Source organism: Panicum hallii, chromosome 8 (genome assembly GCF_002211085.1).
Source record: "Panicum hallii strain FIL2 chromosome 8, PHallii_v3.1, whole genome shotgun sequence".
Lineage (NCBI taxonomy): Eukaryota > Viridiplantae > Streptophyta > Magnoliopsida > Poales > Poaceae > Panicum > Panicum hallii.
Genome location: NC_038049.1, coordinates 44,270,034 through 44,290,064, shown reverse-complemented (window position 1 = coordinate 44,290,064; position 20,031 = coordinate 44,270,034). Strand labels below are relative to the sequence as shown.

The 20,031-nt window shown below is 47.0% G+C and overlaps 1 protein-coding gene across 1 annotated transcript; it reads right to left on the bottom strand.

Annotated features, from left to right (window-relative positions):
* Positions 1 to 12,426: 12,426 nt before the first annotated feature.
* LOC112903127 lies at positions 12,427 to 14,176 on the bottom strand. Its single transcript, XM_025972341.1, has one exon. The coding sequence runs from the start codon at positions 13,960 to 13,962 to the stop codon at positions 12,433 to 12,435; it is 1,530 nt and encodes a 509-aa protein (XP_025828126.1). The 5' UTR covers positions 13,963 to 14,176; the 3' UTR covers positions 12,427 to 12,432.
* Positions 14,177 to 20,031: the final 5,855 nt, after the last annotated feature.

The following is a 20,031-nucleotide window of genomic DNA, read 5'->3' as shown; positions in this document are numbered from 1 at the left end:
GCAAAGTCTCATGCAGTCCGGACAAATCTCGGTTGAGCTTGGGCACCGCCGGCCACTATTTCTGCCATTTTTTACTTTTTTTTTGACTTGACTAGTTTATCAGGACTTTGGTTTTATGCTTGGGCACCTGCAATTTGCCGTGACACAGCATTGGAACACTAGGCGGATCGAGATTCTCGGGGTCAAGTTGTAAGATAAGTTTTAGATAGTTTCACGCAATTCATTATTTTTCACAGATACACCCTCCATTCTGAAATACAAGACATTTGGTTTGTTCTAAGTCAAACGGTTCTAAGTTTGACTAGGTTTATAGAAAAGAATAATAATATTTTTAATTTCAAATGAGAATAACTAGATCCATTACGAAGTATATTTTTCATAATTCACTTATTTAATATGTTAGATGTTAATATTCTTCTTTATAAATTTGGTCAAACTTAGATTAGGATATTGTCGAATATGAATATAGACTCAGATAGGGAAAATCAATTAAAATTGGATTCGTATATATATCCACTTTTGTACCACATTAGAATTGGATATGAATATGGATATCCATATTAATATTTTAGCAGATATGGATATCGGATATTTTAGATATCCATATATATATATTTCCATCCCTATCCAGGACGCTTGCAGGCCATGTATAAAACACAATCTGCATATCAACCATTATTATTAATTATGCCGGCTGCCATTCATCAGCCAGCATCACATTAGGGATATCAGCATATCTAGGCCATAGGTAAAACACACTAGCTAGCATCACATGGCTATCTCTATACTTTATTTATAATCTATATATACGTGCCCGGGCAGCAAGGTGCTAGCTGAGAAAGCATTGGAACACAAATAAAGACCATACCGGAGCCGGAGACCATGGCGGCCAAGCTCCGTTCCCCCACCACCTGCAACGCCATCGCCGTCCTCCTCGCCATAGTCACCATCACGGCGCTGCACCTCGTTTCCACCGGTGATTATTAATCAATTAGCTGGATGCGGATTTACTTAGTAGAGCACTATATATCCAATAATAATCACGGTACACTGACGACGACGTACGTGTACGTGTGGGGTCGCATCCACGCAGGCCACGCGCGGGGATATTTCGCGGACCTGAAGGAGTGTGCCGAGTGGTGCAACGGGCAGGGCTTCTACGGAGGCGGCTTCGTCCACATGCTCTGCTGCTGCGGCCCTAGAATACCACCAACTCCTCCTAAACCTGCTGCGACTAATTAGAATCATCACTATATATATATATAAAGATAAATAAACGGCAGGCATGCCTTGTCTGCGAGACCAATTAATGTATTATACTTCTTGTTGCTTCCTCCGATTTGTTTATTATTTGTCTAAAAAATCGTTTTGGGAGACATGTTTGTTTAATGGATTATCACATAAAAATAAACGTTGGCGATCATCATAGTTATCTTCCTTTCCCCACCAGATTTTCCTCACGATTAGATCTCCCCCGCACCAGGCTGCACGTCAGGTCGTCAGCACAGCATCTTCAGGCAATATATCAAACACAATGATCGATCAGTTGACTCATTGCTCTACTCTCCATATAGAGAAGCATTGATTAAATATATACTCGACCAGCTAGAGTATTTTTCCGTGAAATAAATAAAATAAACCGCAGGAATGACAAATCTACAATCCATTTTGGGAGACATGTTTAATGGATTATATTCACATAAAACATGCCGGCCCATTAATTGTACATCAGTATTCTATCATTATTATCCACGACACGAGGCCCAAGCCCAACCACAATGTTGGCACCTACCGCAATGACATCTGCTGCTGCTGTCTGTGAATGAAGCTGCAATGAATTATAACTTTTCTCCCCGTGAAACAAAAGGTTACCAGTACTTGCCTGGCCCAAGTACATGTTTGTGGGACGACGAATCTAATTATATATATATATGCATGGTTCCTTGCTATGTGGATTATTGCAAACATCAACAAAGTCCTGACCTCTCGTGGATTATTTCCATGAAGAAGGCCTTCTGAAGGACTCTCCATATATAACAGATCAAAGCCAGAGAATCACTTACTTCAAATCCGACCAGAGAATCAACCGCTCAGTTCTCCCTCATCTTCTCGATTTTTTGTCAACTTGCATAAATACAGCACATACTTGGTGCGGGTAGGAAGGGTGGAGACAGAACAGGAAGATCGCTTGCACGAAATCCTGCATGATAGGATATCGTCGTCGGGATCTGCATATCTGCAACGAGCGAGCACCGTACCAGCATGAATTCACCAGCTAGGAAATCTTGAAGACGCTGGCAGGAAATAAGCTAGTTGATTCTGGGACAATATCTCCAACAGATCAGCACCAGCTTGATTTCATCACGCCGGCCGGCCGGCATGCAAGACATACAGACGCCATCATCACAGTACCTGCTACATCCGATCCACCGCCCCTCCCTCTATATATACAGACGACGACTGCAATGTACCCTGACACCACCATTGGAACAATTACAAAGCCACACCGTACGGATCGGAGGTGGAGACGATGGCGGCCAATAAGTTCCATTCCACCACCGCCTGCAAGGCGGTCGTCGTCCTCGCCATCGCCGCCGTAGCGGCGCTCCTTGTCTCCACCGGTGATCAATCTTCTCCCCTTCTCGATCTGCCCTCCTTTTTTCCTTTAGCTGGACCCGGATTTACTATCCAACAGTACAGTTCGTTGTGGCTTGTGGGTACTGATCGATGACGTGGGCATTGATCATGTATGCAGGCTACGCGCAGGCAACGCCGGCGGACAGTAACGACCCGCCGCCGTGCACCAAGAGCCTCGGAGAGGGAGAGACCTGCGGCGACTGGTGCAGCAAGCTCGGCTACCACGAGGGAAGCTTCGCCAACAGCGTCTGCTGCTGCGGTTCTAGACTACGACCGCCGAAAGCTAGCTGAGAATCTGAGATGCATTATTAGAACATGTGGAAGCTAGAATGAACCGAGACGAATCTAGCTAATAATAATAGATGATTATTCTTTCTTCATTTTTTGCCTATTATATGATCGATTCGTAGGTATATTGGAAATAAAAACAGATTATATATGCACATACTAATGACATGGTGGCACTTTGGGCATGCCAAATTAAGTAAACTTGCTTAGGCATCACCGGCCGTATCTATATATATGATTTTATTTGTTCGTCCCCACAAGTTCCGCTCCTATATTGGTCATGTATCCGCTACATCCACTCGAGGCTCATCACTTTCTGTCGCTATATATACCTGCGCCAGCAATGTGCCTGGACCCACCCCAATGGAACAAGCTAATAAGCTAGCTAGCAAGACCGTCGGAGGCGGAGACGATGGGGGCCAAGCTTCATACCACCACCTCAACCTGCAAGGCCGCCGTCGTGCTCGCCGCCGTAGCTGCATTATGCCATCGCGGCGCTACTCGCCTCCACCGGTGATCTATCAATTTCTTTCTCTCTCTTTAGCTGGATACACCTACCTTCATGGGTACTGACGATGAGGACACGGGGCATGCATAGGGATTATTGCTGACTGAGTGCCCCAGCTGGGAGCGCTGACAACTTTAAATTAGAAGAGATTATTGCTGCGCTGGAAAGGAATCGGTGACCATAGCTTAAGAGAGGAATGGCTGAATTAGGCAAATCTAAAAATTTTAACCTCTGGTTTAAACTAGTTAGCATAAAATATAAGTTAAAAAATATTATCTAGGTATGCAATTAGGATTCAACTAGCGTGAAAACCTCATCCTAAAGAGTTTTGCAACCTATAACCAATCCTAACAAAATATTATATTACACTAAGAATGTAAAGGCACACAAGATTGCAATAAAAAATGCGGAAGCTTAAAGAGGAGGATGGGAGGAAGCAAACTCTCGACGCGCGGATTTATCCCATGTATCGTAGGCATAAAGCCATCCCAGTCTACGTTGTTGAACCACTCACTAAAAGTATTGCTTCCTGATCACCGAGTCTTTTCGGAACTCTTCTTAACTTTCCACAAAAACTTAGCCACCAAGACCCATGCCAAGTCCCCAATCACCTCGATGCCGTCTCCACTAAGGAGTTTCTCCGTGAAGGAAGGGATCTCTACATCCCACGCACAAAACCGTCGTCGCCGCTCCACACCAAGCCGGAAGGTCGATGACTTGCCGACGAGCCACAAAGACTCCAAAACGCCCGCACATCGAGATACAAGCTTGAGCTTCACTCAAGTCACGACACCTTGCTCTCACGCTCTTCCTAGAGCTAGCCTAGCACTACACCTCACAAAGTCTGTGCTAAATTTAAGAATTTGATCAATGAGCTCTTTGGTTGGCTTGGAGAACTTCAGCAGAGTTTCTGCAGTTTCTCACGAATTCCAGCGGCCTCAAATGACCTAGGGTGAGGCCTTATATAGGCTAGAGATCCACTCTTAGCCATTACGTGCTTTTTTCCTGAAAAGCATAAAGTGTTGGTTATAAAGCGTCGGTTAAACCGGTCGCCACCATCAGTTTAACCGGTCACACACAGCCTACCCATTAGCCGTTGAACTTAAACTGCCATCTTTTGCTGACATCATTGTATCGACACAATGCCGACGACCGTTGATTTAACCGGTGCTCAAGACTTTGCTTGGAAATCCTTCTGGAATCAATATATGCGTACTGAGTAATCACAATACATCTGCATCGACGCCTTCTTTTGCACCGTCGGTTTAACCGGTGTCACAGTCATTTCTTCACTTGATTGCCATGTTATCTCCTTATTGCACCGATACCTCCATTCTTATAGCGTTAGTTCAACCGGTGCAACTGGATTCTTTTGTACTTGATTGTTGTTTCAGCTACCAATGCACCGTCCCCTTATATTCTAGAACCGTCGGTTCAATGGTCGACTGATTTCACTACACCTTGACCATGTTGTCGACCATCTTGTATATGGATTGAACTCCATCTATGGGATCTAGAAATCCTGCAAACTTAAATCCTGCAAACTTAAGCTCATAAGCTCGTTAGTCCTATTGACCATGTTATCACACAATAACTAAAATCGCAATTATAGCGTAATGGGGCCATGTTCCTTACAGGGTTCGGAATGATTGTTCCACAGTGGAAGAAATTGTACTTTAGTATTTTTTGCAGCTGGGAGCGCTGACATATCGATCCAAGAGATTATTGCTGCGCGCAGAATGGCTGTCCCCACTACAACAAACTATTTATTCTGTGATGAAATTTAACGAAATTTTCGTGATGTTTTCAGAGATCGTCCCGGATTTGCAATTATGGGTACAAGGCGCAAAACACTATGACAGTTTATCGATTTCATCGTGAACCGGCCCAACCTGTGACGAAATAGCAAATTCGTCGTGATTTATAAATATAATATTTATAACTGAAAATATGGGAAAAACAGAAATAAAGAATAAAAAGAAAAAAATACTATGACAGTTTTTCGATTTGCAATTATGGGTACAAGGCGCAAAACACTATGACAGTTTATCGATTTCATCGTGAACCGGCCCAACCTGTGACGAAATAGCAAATTCGTCGTGATTTATAAATATAATATTTATAACTGAAAATATGGGAAAAACAGAAATAAAGAATAAAAAGAAAAAAATACTATGACAGTTTTTCGATTTCGTCGTGAACCGGCCCAACCTGCGACGAAATAGCAAATTCGTTGCGATTTATAAATATAATATTTAGAGCTGAAAATATGGGAAAAACAGAAATAAAAAATAAAAAGAAAAATGTGCTCTCCTCTGTCTCGAACAGGAGACCTCGAGCTACACAAGTGCAGGTCTTACCACTGCGGCACGGAATCATTTATAACCAAATTTGGTTTTATTTGTTATTATCTCGTTTTTTATTCTGCTCGCCACGTCACCGCGCCAGTTTGTCTGGCAAAAATAAGTGCGAACGAAGAACTCAAACCGGCGACCTAGTGGATGGGAAGTTTGCACCTTACCACTGAGCTGCTCGACTGGTTTTGTTTCACGTAGAAAGATTTTTTCTATATCATAAGAAATCTCGTTAGTACATCACGATCCAAAGAAATCGATTGGATCGATCCACATCTCGTTGGTACATCCCGACGGTGCCTCCCTGCTGCGCCGCCGTCGATGGCTCCCCCCCCCATCTTGGCATCCACAGCAACACACGTCGTCGCCTACTCGTTCGACGTGGCGGCGGGGAGCAAGGCCGGCGACTGGGCGTTGATGTTCGGCGGCCGCACGGAGCACGTCCCCGAGCATGGCCTCAGGGACGGCGCATCCCTGCTGTGCCGCTTCCCTGCGGAACCTCCCTGCTGCGTCGCCATCGACGGTGCCCCATCCCATATCGCCTTCGCCCACCACACCACCGGTCCTGGGCCGCCATTGCCGCCTCATCCCGCACGGCTGGCGCCGGCCATTGCCGGCATCCGCACGGCCGGCACCCGCCATTGCCGCCTCATCCCGCACGGCAACGGGAGCACGACATCGACGGCGTCCCGCACGGCCGACGCCCGCCATTGCCGCCTCATCCCGCACTGCCGCGGTAGCACGACATCGTCGGCATCACAGGCTTGCGACCATCTCCAGCTCAACACCGGCAGTCAATCAGCAAGGTATGTCTCTGTAATCTTCTTTCTTTACCGTGTTGAGTGTAGTTTTTGAATTGGTGCAAACTTATTCATGTTGGTTATTCTGCAATACTTGAATTGATGGATGGATCTTGGGTGCATAGCAAATTGTTTACCCCCGAGCACATTGATGGTGTGAAAGAATTTATGAGCTTCATTCATGGAAAATTCGGTGAAAAGGTTGACATTCTATGCCCATGTGGTAGATGCCTTAATTAGAAGCATCTATGTCAGTCTTCGGTGAAGAAGCACATATTGATGAATGGAATGGACAGTACTTATACTCGATGGATTCATCATGGAGAGAAATTTGATGTAGAGGTTATTGATGATCCTGTTGATGTGCATGGCATAGATATGACAGAGGATGACAACTATGGTGTTGATCCTTTAGAAGCGGTTTTAGCAGACCTAGACACTGGAGAAGAACAAACAAGATATGGTGGAGAAAATAAGGAAGCTGATGCAGAACCTCATGAACAAGTTTCATTTGTCAAAATAGGCATGAGAGAGGCAAAGCGTCAACTTTATCCTGGTTGTTCAAAATTTTCAAGGTTCTCCTTTGTGGTAAAGCTGCTTCATATGAAGTCGCTATATAGGATAAGCAATTCTACTTTTTCTGCAGTAATAAAGCTATTGGCTGAAGTATTTCCAGAATGCAATACACTCCCAAAATCATATAATGAAGCAAAGAGTCTTCTAAAGGAATTAGGTCTAGGATATGAATCAATACATATCTGCTACAATAGTTGTGTTGTGTTCAGAAAGAAATATGCACATATTAACAACTGCCATGTTTGTGATCTTTCAAGATGGAAAGATTCAGAAAGGAAGAAGATACCCCAGAAAGTGTTGCGGCATTTTCCATTGGCACCTAGGCTAAAAAGGATGTTTGCAACCAAAGAAGCATCATAAGAAGCACAATGGCACATGTTAAAGAGGCAGCCTAATGAGAAGAAAATGAGCCACCTAGCTGACGGCGAGGCATGGCAACATTTCGATCGAGTATATCCAGATTTTGCGAAAGATGCAAGAAACCTTAGACTTGGATTTGCTACTGATGGGTTTAATCCTTTTTCGAAACAGAACTCAAGATACAGCATGTGGCCTCCTGTACTTGTGGTGCCATACAACCTTTCACCCTGGCTGTGCATGCAAGAGTCAAACTTTATGATGGCTTTGCTTATTCCAGGACCTAAATCACCTCGGAAGGACTTTGATATATTTTTGGAGCCTTTTATAGAAGATTTACTTGATCTTTGGAAGGGTGTACCTGCTTATGATGCTAATACTTGCAAAACATTTCGCCTTCGTGCTGCAGTTCCGTGGTGCATCCATGACTACCCAGCTTTGAGTACTCTTTCAGGGCGTACTACGAAAGGCTATTTTGCATGTTCTCATTGTGACAGGCATCCTCTTTCATACAGACTAAGGAGCAAAATTGGGTATATTGGGCACTATCGATTTCCTCCAAAAGGCTATCGTTTGCGGAGAAACAATGAGTTTGTTGGACTTCATGAAAGCATTGAGAAACCAACTCAATTCACTATAGAAGAGCTGTTTCAATATTTTCAAAATCTATATCAACAATTTTTTTCAAAATAGATTGTTCTTCTCCTGCTCCTCTTGCGGCGGCGGCGAACGGTGGAGGCAGCTGCGGGTGTGGCGCGCGGCACTAGGGGTGGGGGCGACCGCATCGGCAGCACGATGGAGGCAGCCACGGTGGTGGCGTGTGGAAGGGGGGAGGGGCAGTGGTGCGCCCGGAGGTGGTGATCGGCGGCAGCACGCGGCGGAGGCGGTGGCCGGCCGGTGGCAGCAGCACAGCAGTGGTGGAGGCGCGGATGGATAGCAGGAGCGTGTGGATGGAGATGGTTGGAGGGGGGCGAGGGCAAAGAATCGGACAAGCAGATGGTGTCTGCACGAATCTTCGACCCTGGAAGCTATGGAGAGGGGAAAAAACTTCTAGAAGCCATATAGGTTTGTGATCCCCTTACCAGGGCCAAGGCCCAACTAGATGCTTCCAACCCACATCAGCCAGCTCAACATGAATCAAGAATTTGAATCTCCAACTCATCTCACTCTAGTTCAACATGCTTTGCTGGCATTCTCCTCAAGGCCATAACAACACGTTACATGACTGTTTCTGCCCACGCCAACACCAATACCGGCCGGGAAGAGAAGAAACTAACCCGATTTCTGGCCTGCAAGACATCATTAAACTTCTTGTGTAGGAGGCATAATCCTCAATTAGCAACGATGGTCCTGCTCCCCTAGCTAGACAACTGTACAGGGTACAGCAGATATCCAGCCATATGCAGTACGTTTTTCTGTTGTCGTTATAGATACATAACGGTTATTCTGTCCAGTCTAAGCAAGTGGTCATGTGCCTGAGCTCACCAAACTAAAATTGGTACGGCAAGCTCTAGTGCCATACGGTGTACGTCGCTCTGTATACTAGATGCAACGACTAGTTGTGGCATTATTAACACGTAGGAGTAATGCCTTAACCACCAATCTCTCGAGGTTAGCCGCCATTAGATCTACCGGGGTAAACCATGCAATGCAAGAATAAGGATGGTTAAGGCGGCATGAGGTTTGTTGTGAGGAGTTGAATGAAAAACTACATCCTACGAAGAAAGTTTTAGATGTTCCGCCCCTCATAGTATTGGTGGTACGTGCAAATAGCATAGTTAGACTCGCGCTATAATATAATGTGTTGGTAACTCCTCTGTAATACAGCACCCATGCTGCAGCTGGTTCCATGGTCCCGTATCAGACACTAGCTAGGAAGTTAACTGAAACCAACACATCTTCACCCACGTCGACTGATACTAGAAAGTTTGAATTACATATCTTTACCGTCACCTGGAGTCACCCTGACTCAAATTCACAGTTGTCTTAGCTTCTTTGAATCTTAGCTTCTGGCTCCTGACCAATGCATGTGGTATGTACGTAGGCATAGAAATTTGGCGTGTAATTCTGAAAACAACAAAATGCACGTCACACTGAACTGATTTCTAGCTAGATGGTCCAGCGGCCAGCACGTGAATTTAAATTTTATACTAATTCATATACAATCTAGAAAGCTATAGCATGGTGCAGGCAGCTCTAGTGCCATGGGCAAAAAGTGTGGATGCATTATTAAATAAATTCCACAATACGATGTGAAGGTGTAGAGGCACAACATGTAAAGTTGCAAAGCTTCTTAATTATATTACACTGAAAAGGCTAGGCACAACACATGCCTTCCATATCGGCTCAACTTTAATTTGTTGGAAAATACTCAATCTATTACTGTGATCCAGCTTAATTAGATGAAAGTGTTCACCACGAGGAAACTGCATGTATGAGCATGGTGCTCCGTCATTTAGGTATGTCAACTGCAGTGCTGGTCTCACATGTTCAATTGCAATCAACTATGTATGAGCATAGTGGGCTAATCTACTCTAATCTAGTAAGATGGGTAATTCCAGCTCATTCTCAACTTTCTGTCAAGAAACTGACCTATATATGTTTATGTGGGGAGTAAACTCTTGTTTCCTCGGTATCTTTTTTTCTGTGGAGGATTATGTCAGGTACCTGAAGACAAAGACATATTTGAATAGAACAATATAATCCAATCACAAGGAGAAGTTATGATCAAAACCTAAGAGGAAACTAACTTTTATCCTTATCAGGTCCAACATATAGTGATGTGGTTCGTCCTACATAAAGGCTACTAGAAAAATGATTAAAACCAAGGAGAGAGGGAGGTTGCGGAGGAGAGTGACGGCTATGCTAGCTGGGTTCGGCTTCATCAGCCCATCGTAGCCTAGCATGGTGGTCATGCGTGATGGGCCTTGGTTTTTTAGTTTCAGCCGAAACTGAAGTCCAGTTTAATAAATATTTTTCTTTTTATATGATGAATAGCTTAATTTTGAATTTGCAAATAAGAATTCATATTTCTATAGTAGTGATATATACCTGCTTAGCTGTGACAGAAACTGCTCACTTGAATTAACTAAAATTGAACTTTCCTTTGGCATGTTCCATTTGGTTGAATTCCAAAACTAGTACAGAACCCTTTATTAGTCCTGGTTGGGAACCCGTTTTAGTCCCGGTTTTCCAATCGGAACTGCCAATCCGAGACTAATGTGCCAAACATTTTTGTTCCGGCGGCTATTCAACCTGGACTAATGTAATTTTTCGGAAAAAAAATCAGCCGCTGCCCACCGGGGCTAGCCAGGCAGTCCACGCCACCGCTAGCCTTGCCACGCCGGCCGCCGGGCAAGGCCGTCCACACCGCTCGTTTCCCCTCCCGTTCCCCTCGGATCCCCCACCGGTAGTGCCGACGATCATTCGAAGAATCAACTACAAAATATTAAATCGACCGACACAAAATCAATAATCCCGCAAATCACTCAAAGAATCCATCACAAGACAGATACAATCCATACAATCCCACATGAATCTCTATTTCAGAAAAGTAAAAAAAATAAATAAATAACCCACGGCGACGAGCGTCCCCACCCCCCGCGCCTGGCCGTGTGCGGCGGCAGCGGCTCATCAGCCCACACTCGTGCCCGTTCCTGCCAGCGCCTGGCCCCGGCTCACTGGCCCCTGCTCGCACCGAGCCGAGCGGCTGTTGCGGGCGTCCCCTCCCCACGCGCCTAGCCACTCGTGGTGGTGGCGGCGGCTGCTTGCCGGCCTGGGCCCGCGCCTGCGTCTGGCCGTGGCTCGCTGGCCCGCGCTTGGCGGCGGCTCACCGGGCCTCGCGATGTCAGCAACTTGCCAGCCCCTGCCCGCACTGAGGAGGGAGGGAGGAGGGAAGCTTAGGGAGGGAGGGGGAGGAAGCTTGAGGGTGCAGTGGCTGGGAGGAGATGTCGAGGGAGGAAGAGATAAGGTTGAGGGAGGAGAGAGGGGAGCTGGAGTTAAATAAAATAAGAGAGGTCGGAGCCCGTGAACATATTTTATCCTGGTACGGGTCTCCAACCGGAACTAAATACTACATTTTTACTCCCGGTTGGAGTCACCAACTGGGACTAGTATATTTAGTCCCGGTTGGAATCTCCAACCGGGATAAAAGGCATCTCTCTGCTCCCCACCAGCCCCTAGCTATTGGATCCGGGACTAAAGCCTTCATCAGTCCCGGGCCCTCAAGAGTAGCCGGGACAAATATGGAGGATGAAAGATCCTTTCTGTACTAGTGTAAGGAACTATCCTTTAGTGGTTCAAGTGTTAGAAAATAAGATTATGCCTTGTATAATTGCCCGTTATTGCGGCCTCACTCTTGTGAAATGAGGCTGCCTTTTCGCTGAAATTTGTAGGATATTTATTCCTATCGTTTTTATCCTTGTATTTCCGTGCAGCGATGATCTGTCTTACTGAACTGTGGCAGACTGCTGTCATCTAATGGTTCCCAATCAGCTTATCTGCTTATGGCAGGATGGTTGGTGGCACCATTCCATCATGGTACCACCAACCATGGGCCTGAAGAAGAAGAAAAAATGCATTGGCAGGCAACATTGATAACCAATCCTGTATACTAGTATGCAAATTACACGAGCAACAGACAAATAGACAATACTTGCATGCACAACACATAAGATAATATAAAGAATAACATAGAGCAAACACATTTAACTACAAATGGAATTCAAATACAGGGAACCTTTTATACATGGAAATTTAGTTACCAATGCAAGTAAATTATTTTTTCTGTATGACTTCCATGACCACATCAACTAGAGGTACACACAGCTGATAGACTCGCAGTCATCTAAATATGTATATACCAGCATTCATTTGGATCATAGTGGTGAGTCATGCACAATGAAGATGGTAATTAAAGCTTTGAACGAGCTTTGAGAGACATAAGGGTCCCTAAGATACTGACAAGTACACTGATGACGGAGAAGACCGTGAAGATGGTTTTCTTGTTCTTGTAAAGAAATGCGTGCACCTTGGACCGCAATCGCCTGCTGACCTTGTATCTCTCAATCTCTACCATGACGCGGACGTAGCAGGATCCGTGCAGGGGCAGGCTCTGAAGCTTGGTGAAGAAGCCAAGCGCTTCCTTGTTGATGAGCCCTGCTCCTCCTTGCAGGAGGTGCTTCGTTCGCAGCTCGTGCACGTCCTCCTCCCTGTGCACCAACATGGAGAGGAGGAGGAGGTACGAGCAGACGGCAGAGTCTTCATCTGCAGCTTCAGGTGCTAGGAAATTTGAGGTCGTGCATAGCTCGAGAGCCGCCATGTTGAGTAGAAAGCTTCCGCGCTCGTCATCCAGAGACAGCGGCGCCAGAGAGAGTTCCGCGGAGAGGATCCCTCTCTTGTTGACGCCCATGTGAATGAGCTCTATGGTGTCCTTGGCTGCAGTGAGTGTGATGCCAATCTCGGCAAGCTCGATGGCACTTACAGAAACTGATATCGAGTCGAGTTTGGCTCGAGTGTGCAGCTTGGTGTTGCTTTTCCCTACGATGTAGAACCGGAGGAGGCCAAGGAGATGCGGTGGCTCGTAGCTCTCGTCCAAGACAACAGGCTTTTGTCCAAGAACCTTGCGGTCTTGCAGATAGTCTCTCCAGTCAGCAATGAAGTCAACCAAGTTCACGGGCCTGAACCTCATCACGGTCTCGACCACCAGCCAGGGGAGCTGGTTCTCAAGTAACATGAGGTCATGGCGGAGGACCTTGCGGTTGAAGTCAAAGAAGCTACGCAATGACGCCTCCATCTCGCTCGCGCCATGCGTACACCAAAGCATGTACTGCACCAAGAAGCAAGCATCATAGAACATCATGGGAAGGAAGTCGCTGTCACCGATACCTCTCATCACTTGCTTGTCATAGAGGCGGCGGGCATTGTGCGCGGCTGAGACGACCGCACTGTACACCTCCTGAAGGGAGCGGCCTGATTCCCTAACGCAGCGGTAGGCAGCCACATGCTTCGCCTTCTCCACCTTCTTGAGCTGGTCTGGGAGCACATGGGCATGGTGGTAAGGGCCCATGGCCACCATCCTTGGGACGGAGTACCATTCTTCAAAAGCTCGAAGGCTCGGTGGGTACCTATGGATCTTCATCTTCATCATGTCCATATCAACCCTAAACTCTTGTGCTTCTTCCTCGAACTCACGTATCAGGTAGTCATTGATCTTCACTTCCACTTCCACCTCATGGAAATCAACCTCAAACTCTTGTTCTGGTGCTTTTTCAATCAGGTCTTCACTTCCATATCGAGGAAATCGGAGGCTGCTGCCAAATATCTCAGTGGTGGCATACTGATACTCCACAGGGAAACCAGGACCCCATACTGCTGGATCCATTGTCCAATAATTGGACATCTGGAAGTCGCAAGGTGCCCATACTGCCGCTGGTAATTCCATGCAAGCTCCAACAACTAATCGAGCAGCTCAAAGTATTTGCTGCAAAAAGTACAGTACACAAATCTGGAAATTGAGTGTGTAAAAGGAGCTACAAGGGGATCACACAAAGAAACTAGTACTAGTAGCTATATACCATGTCAGGACCAGTAATCTCATATGGGTGAAACAAAACTAAGAACTTGTCAGTGACCAAAGAGAGAAAGATGAGAAAGCAAGACTTACAGCTGGGAAGAAGAAGCACGGCCTTGCCGACGCTACTCTTATAAACCATATACTGACCAACCGGCCATTCATGCACGTCCATTATTGGAGTAGGTTTTTATTTTCCTATCCACTCCGACCCAAGCAAGCGCCCACGTGGCATGTGTGGTTAAATTAAGCATACTAATAAGCCCGTATACTGGTATCTGATGACTCTATTGGTTTATTACCTTGCTCTGTGCTGACGAATGATCATGCACAGTTTCATCTAACCCACATGCACACACTACAGGATGTACCATGTGCCCAAGCAAGCTCTCTAGTGCTATGAGCATCAGGCAGGCATTTTGGTTGATGTCCCTATGATAGTTGGCAATATCGTATTAGGTGTATCTTACACAAGTTTAACTGTGTATGTTAGATGCAATGTTTGTTAAGACATTAATTGCTCCCTTGGCCTGATGCCATGGCCCAATCACTTGAGGTAGGCAGACATTATTGGATCCACTGAGTTAAACCATCCATATATACCACCAACCATGTTACTATCAATTCATTAGAATTTGCAACAAGTTGTTATTCATTTAGGGGGTGGGTTGATAGGCCCTGAATAAAAAAACAATGCACGCCACTGTGGCAGTCTCTGCTAGATCTGAACGAAGGTGAACAGCCCACTTATTAGAGTTAATAACTGGACCCAACATCTTCGCACACATTGACTACTAGCAAACGTGAAAGAACTTAATCGTCACCTTGAGTAACCCTGACTACCTTTGCCAACTCTGATGACAAAATTAACATTCAGGGTTAAGGATTGGTCTGTTTTTTTTTTTGGACGTGATCAAGGATTAGCCTTTGGATTGCAACATGGTAGGCTTTAAGGAACGCCCACAGTATAGGCTAGCTAACAATGGTGGGTGGTTGGTCGGTGAAATGCAACCTACTGATGAGGTGGTGGAAGATAGCAGGTGGGCAAGAACGGGATAGGGGCAAAGATAGCAATGGGTTGCATTAGTGAGACATTGAATCCGTCAGTAGCAACCACGGGATAGGACGACACTACTGGAAACCGAAATTTCCCGTAACATTACCATAATACCCTCCCCGCACAAGTTCATTCCCTTCGATTGGCGCCGGCTGGAACGCTCTATCTTCTCCAAGTCTTGGGCCTTTAAGAAAAAAAATCCCCTCATAGTCCTCACATCTCTGGACACTCCATTTCCCGAGGCTCTAGTTTTAGCTTTTCCGTTCTTAAAAAATGGTCTTTATCACGCTGATATTACTCAACCGTGGTATAGGTTGGCATGTGACATTGCCTAGTTAGTTTGTATGTACTTTGGTCTTGATGATATATATGCATGTAAAAATATGTACAGTGACCACCATTCACCAAAATTTTAAAAAGTCAACATGGTTGGTGTCTAGTATTTCTCGCTCACTAAAATATGTACAGCGACCACCAATCACCAAAATTGGTGTACCATACCCCCTCGGTAAAGATATCTAGACAACTTACTTTGTTGGAACTTCGTTAATTTGTCAAATGAAATCTTTGAGCTGATAGTGTTAATTATTTCTCTTTGAAATTCAGTCTGTTAGCCATATAGTGGAGGTCATTATTCAAATATCCACATCTTCATTAAGTAAGTTATTATAAATCAATTGTTTTCAGTGATAGATGTTGAACATACTTAATAGCTAATCCCTCCTTTGCAGAATATTTTCACAATATGTTGACTTTTTAAAATTCATTTGATCATTCATCTTTTCTATAAATATATGTGCAAATAGAAAAATATGCAAGCCATTCTGAAAATAAATTTAATTACAGCTATAGTGGTACTCATTTCACTAATTAATTGAATAAATTTTGTTAGTCAATATTTGAGAAAAAAGTTAATTGCGCTAAATATTTTGGAACCAAGGGAGTAACGGCATGGATTTTTTCCCCCACAAGGTTATCTGGAGGATGTTGCAGACACTACCGGATGCAGCAGATTTGCCGAGTGCCAGAAGCACTCGGTAAATCTACAAAGCCTCTCGGCAAAGAGTTTGCCGAGAGGGGCTCTCGGCAAAGACCTCTCGGCAAATTTTCTGTCGGCAAAGGAGGCTTTGCCGAGAGCCCTTTCTCGGGCGCTCGGCAAACTATTTGCCGAGAGCAAACGGGGCCCTCGGCAAAGAAAAGGATACTACCTGTTGGCTGTGTGGCCGTTACGGCACCTTTGCCGAGAACCTGACCCGGCACTCGGCAAACACGCGCACCTTTGCCGAGAGCCTGCTCTCGGCAAAGCATGGGCCTCTTTGCCGAGTGCCTGCTCTCGGCAAAGCATGGGCCTCTTTGCCGAGAGCATGGCCTAGCGCTCGGTAAAGTTTAGGACCCTTTGCCGAGAGCCTGCTATCGGCAAAACCTGGGGCACTCGGCAAAGGGTCCAGAACCTATTTTTATTCAGCAGACAATATACCACAATATAGACCACAACACAATAAAGAGATTCATCCACAATAGACCACAATACAGTCATCCACAATAGGCCAAGTTCAAACACAATAGATAATAGGCCAAGTTCAAACACAATAGACCAAGTTCTAGAGTTGCAACACAATACAATCATCCACGATAGAGCAAGTTCATAGTTCCAAGTTCAAATATCATACACAAGTCCTAAAGTTGCAACATATCGATAAGTCAAAGTGTGAATAGCTCAACTTGGTGGTGGCGGCCAAGTTCCCTGTGGTGGTGGCCAAGTTCCCGGATTCTGAGATGCTCCAACACCCGGAGACGCTCCAACACCCGGAGACGCTCCAACACCCGGAGACGCTCCAAGCCCCGGATTAGGATACGCTCCCGACTTTGGCGATGCATATGGATCATTTGAGCCCGCCGACTGATTCTGCAAAGAAAAGAAGTTTGAGACACAACACAACAATACATTCAAAGAGCGTACTGAACTCACCGGAGTGCCGAATGTTGGCGGAAAGAGTGAAGTTGGCGGAGGTACACCCGTTGCGGCGCCCAGACTCTGCATGTATTGAAACATTTCCGCCATCCTCGCTTGGTCGGCACTCATCCTCGCCTCCAACTGTTGACTCCTCGCCTCCAACTCCATACGTCTGTTCCTCTCTTCTTCGAGTTGTTGCTGCACAATTTAAATCCTAATGTTACGGTAATGCAAAGAAAGAATGAATCAACGTATAGTGTGAAGTAGGATAAAGAAACAATCACCTGGAGGGCCTGGTACCCGGAGGCCCGGGGTCGTATGGCGGGGCTCGAGCTCGTGCTCCTTGCTCGAATCTGAGATAGAGTGGGAGCAGAGGACGGGTCTATTGCGCTGTCGGCAATCCAGTAGCGGCCGTGCTTCTTTCCTCCTCCGACCCTCATGACAACCTCCACGTCAAGATCCTCAGTCGTCGGATCGAAGTCTGGTCCATGGACCTCCCTTGCCATAGAGGTGTACTCAGTGAGGCGGGTGTGGACACTCGGGTTGCTGTATGCCTCAGGCCCGTCCTCCGGGTTGTAGTCGATGTCAGCCCTCGCCTTGCCCTTGTGGGCTAGAGCATATCCCTTGAACTCATTGCACGGCTGCCCACCATGTGACGACGACTGCGATGAAACCAGCAAGATGATTAGAAGATCATACATAATTGAGTGTTAGAATTAATAACTGAATTGTCATACCCAGGCTTCTCTGTATGCGTTGAGGCTACGGCTGCCTTGATGGTGTGTCACACCTGGCATCATCAAACGGTGCTCTCGGCGAGTGTTGTGCGTCTGCTCCCACTCCTCCGTGCACCACTGGTCCACGATTCGTTGCCAGCAGTCGGGATGCGCCGAGCACCAATAAGGAATCATCTACAGAAATGAAGTATAAGTGACGTAGCAGCAGCGGAAATTAATCGTTAATGTCGACAACAACTAATGTACTTACCTCCAGGTATTGCTCCCGAGTCAACCTCATGGTTCTTGCTTGCTCTTTGTTCATCCTCTCACCAAGGACAGTGGCGTGGTAATTAATGATGGCCTGGACGCGTGCCTCGTAGTGCAGGTTGGTGACAAGTGTATGACAACACTTATCAGCCACCGCATCCGCCTTGGCCTCCATTCCTGGGCGACATCTGAAGAAATCCTGCATACAAACGCGATGAATCAATTCATTATTTCAATAATGTGCAATGAATACGATGTATCGAGCACTTACCCACAGCTCCTGCTTTACCCGCTCTGCCTTGTTCCTGAATCTTCTACCGTCTCGATCTTCAGCGTCTGGGGCGGCGGCGTAGTGGTCGAAGGTAGTGGCCGGCTCCACCACTCCTCCGAAATAAAAGGATATATTTCCACTCATGAGATTCATCTATAACAAGAAAAGCATGTAAATAGCCATAGAGTAGTTAGACAAATTACGAATCATAGTATCAGTTAGGTAGTGATTTACTAATTACAGAGGTCTTTGTCTCAATGACACATGATCAAAATATTTGTGAACACACATAAGTTTGGACACAGCAGGAAGAAATGCTGTACACATTCCTACATGTAACTGAAGAGGAACGTAACTATCGTTGTTGAGATAGGCTTAGCACTAAAAGAAAAATTAGATATGGACATTGGATGATGAGATAAGGCAAACATCAAGCTATTACGCTCAATTTGAAAAATGTCAAGCGTGAAAGTTCCCCACTAATGTCACTCTGTATTCATTCATGTGACAATTTATAAGAAGTTACAAACTAGTCTTTGACTCTAATTCATTCATGTGACCACTCTTACCACTGTGAGTTATGGTTTTCAACAAGATAGGCACCTGCAGGTTGTCGGGCGCGCGGCTGGGGACTGGAGGCAGTGGTGCGCACAGCTCGGCGTGGAGAGGCGGTGCGCGCAGTCGTGGAGGTCGTCGGGGAGCTGGGAGAAGGCACGGTGTAGGGCCGCGGGGTCGCGGCGAGGCCGGCACTGAGGTCGGGCTCACGACGCGGGCTCGCTACGCGGCGGCGGCGCGGGGGCCGCGGGCGGGGCGGCGGCAGGCGCGGCGGGCGGGGCGGCGGCCGGCACGGGCGGCCGCGGGCGGCCGCGCGCGGCGAGCGGGGCGGCGGCGGGCGGGGCGGCAGCCGGGCGCGGCGGGCCGGGCGGCCGCGGGCACGGGCGGGGCGGCGGCGGCGCGGGGGCGGGGCGGGCGGGCGGGGCGGCGGCGGCGCGGGGGGCGGGGCGGGGCGGGCGGGTGGGGCGGGGCGGCGGCGGGGTGCGGGGCGGGCGGGGCGGGGCGCGGTGCGGTGCGGGGCGGGCCGGGCGGCCGCGGGCACGGGCGGGGCGGCGGCGGCGCGGGGGGCGGGGCGGGCGGGCGGGGCGGCGGCGGCGCGGGGGGCGGGGCGCGGCGGGCGGGCGCGGCGGGTGGAGCGCGGCGGCGGCCGGTGCGGGCGCGACAGCGGGGCGGCGGCGGGGTGCGGGGCGGGGGCGGTCGCGTTTGAATGGGAAACGTTTAAGTCCCGGGCGCATAAACCCCAGCCTTTGCCGAGGGCCAGATCACGGCACTCGGCAAAGGGCAGTTTGCCGAGAGCCGCATCGCGGGCACTCGGCAAAGAGACCTTTGCCGAGAGCCGTACGTCTGGCTCTCGGCAAAGGGGTCTTTGCCGAGTGTCCTTGACGACACTCGGCAAATAAGTTTTGTTTTTTCCTTTTAATTGGCACCAAACTTTTTGTATTGTAATTATACGTTAAGTTGAACTATATATACAATTTTAGCCCATTACTCTAATTGTTTGGTATATTTAGTCAATTTATTTCATTTGATTGAATTTCTTGAGATAATTCAAATTTGAACTGCGGGTCGATCGAGGAATTGAAAAAAGTGAATCGAAAAATTATATTCATATTATTGA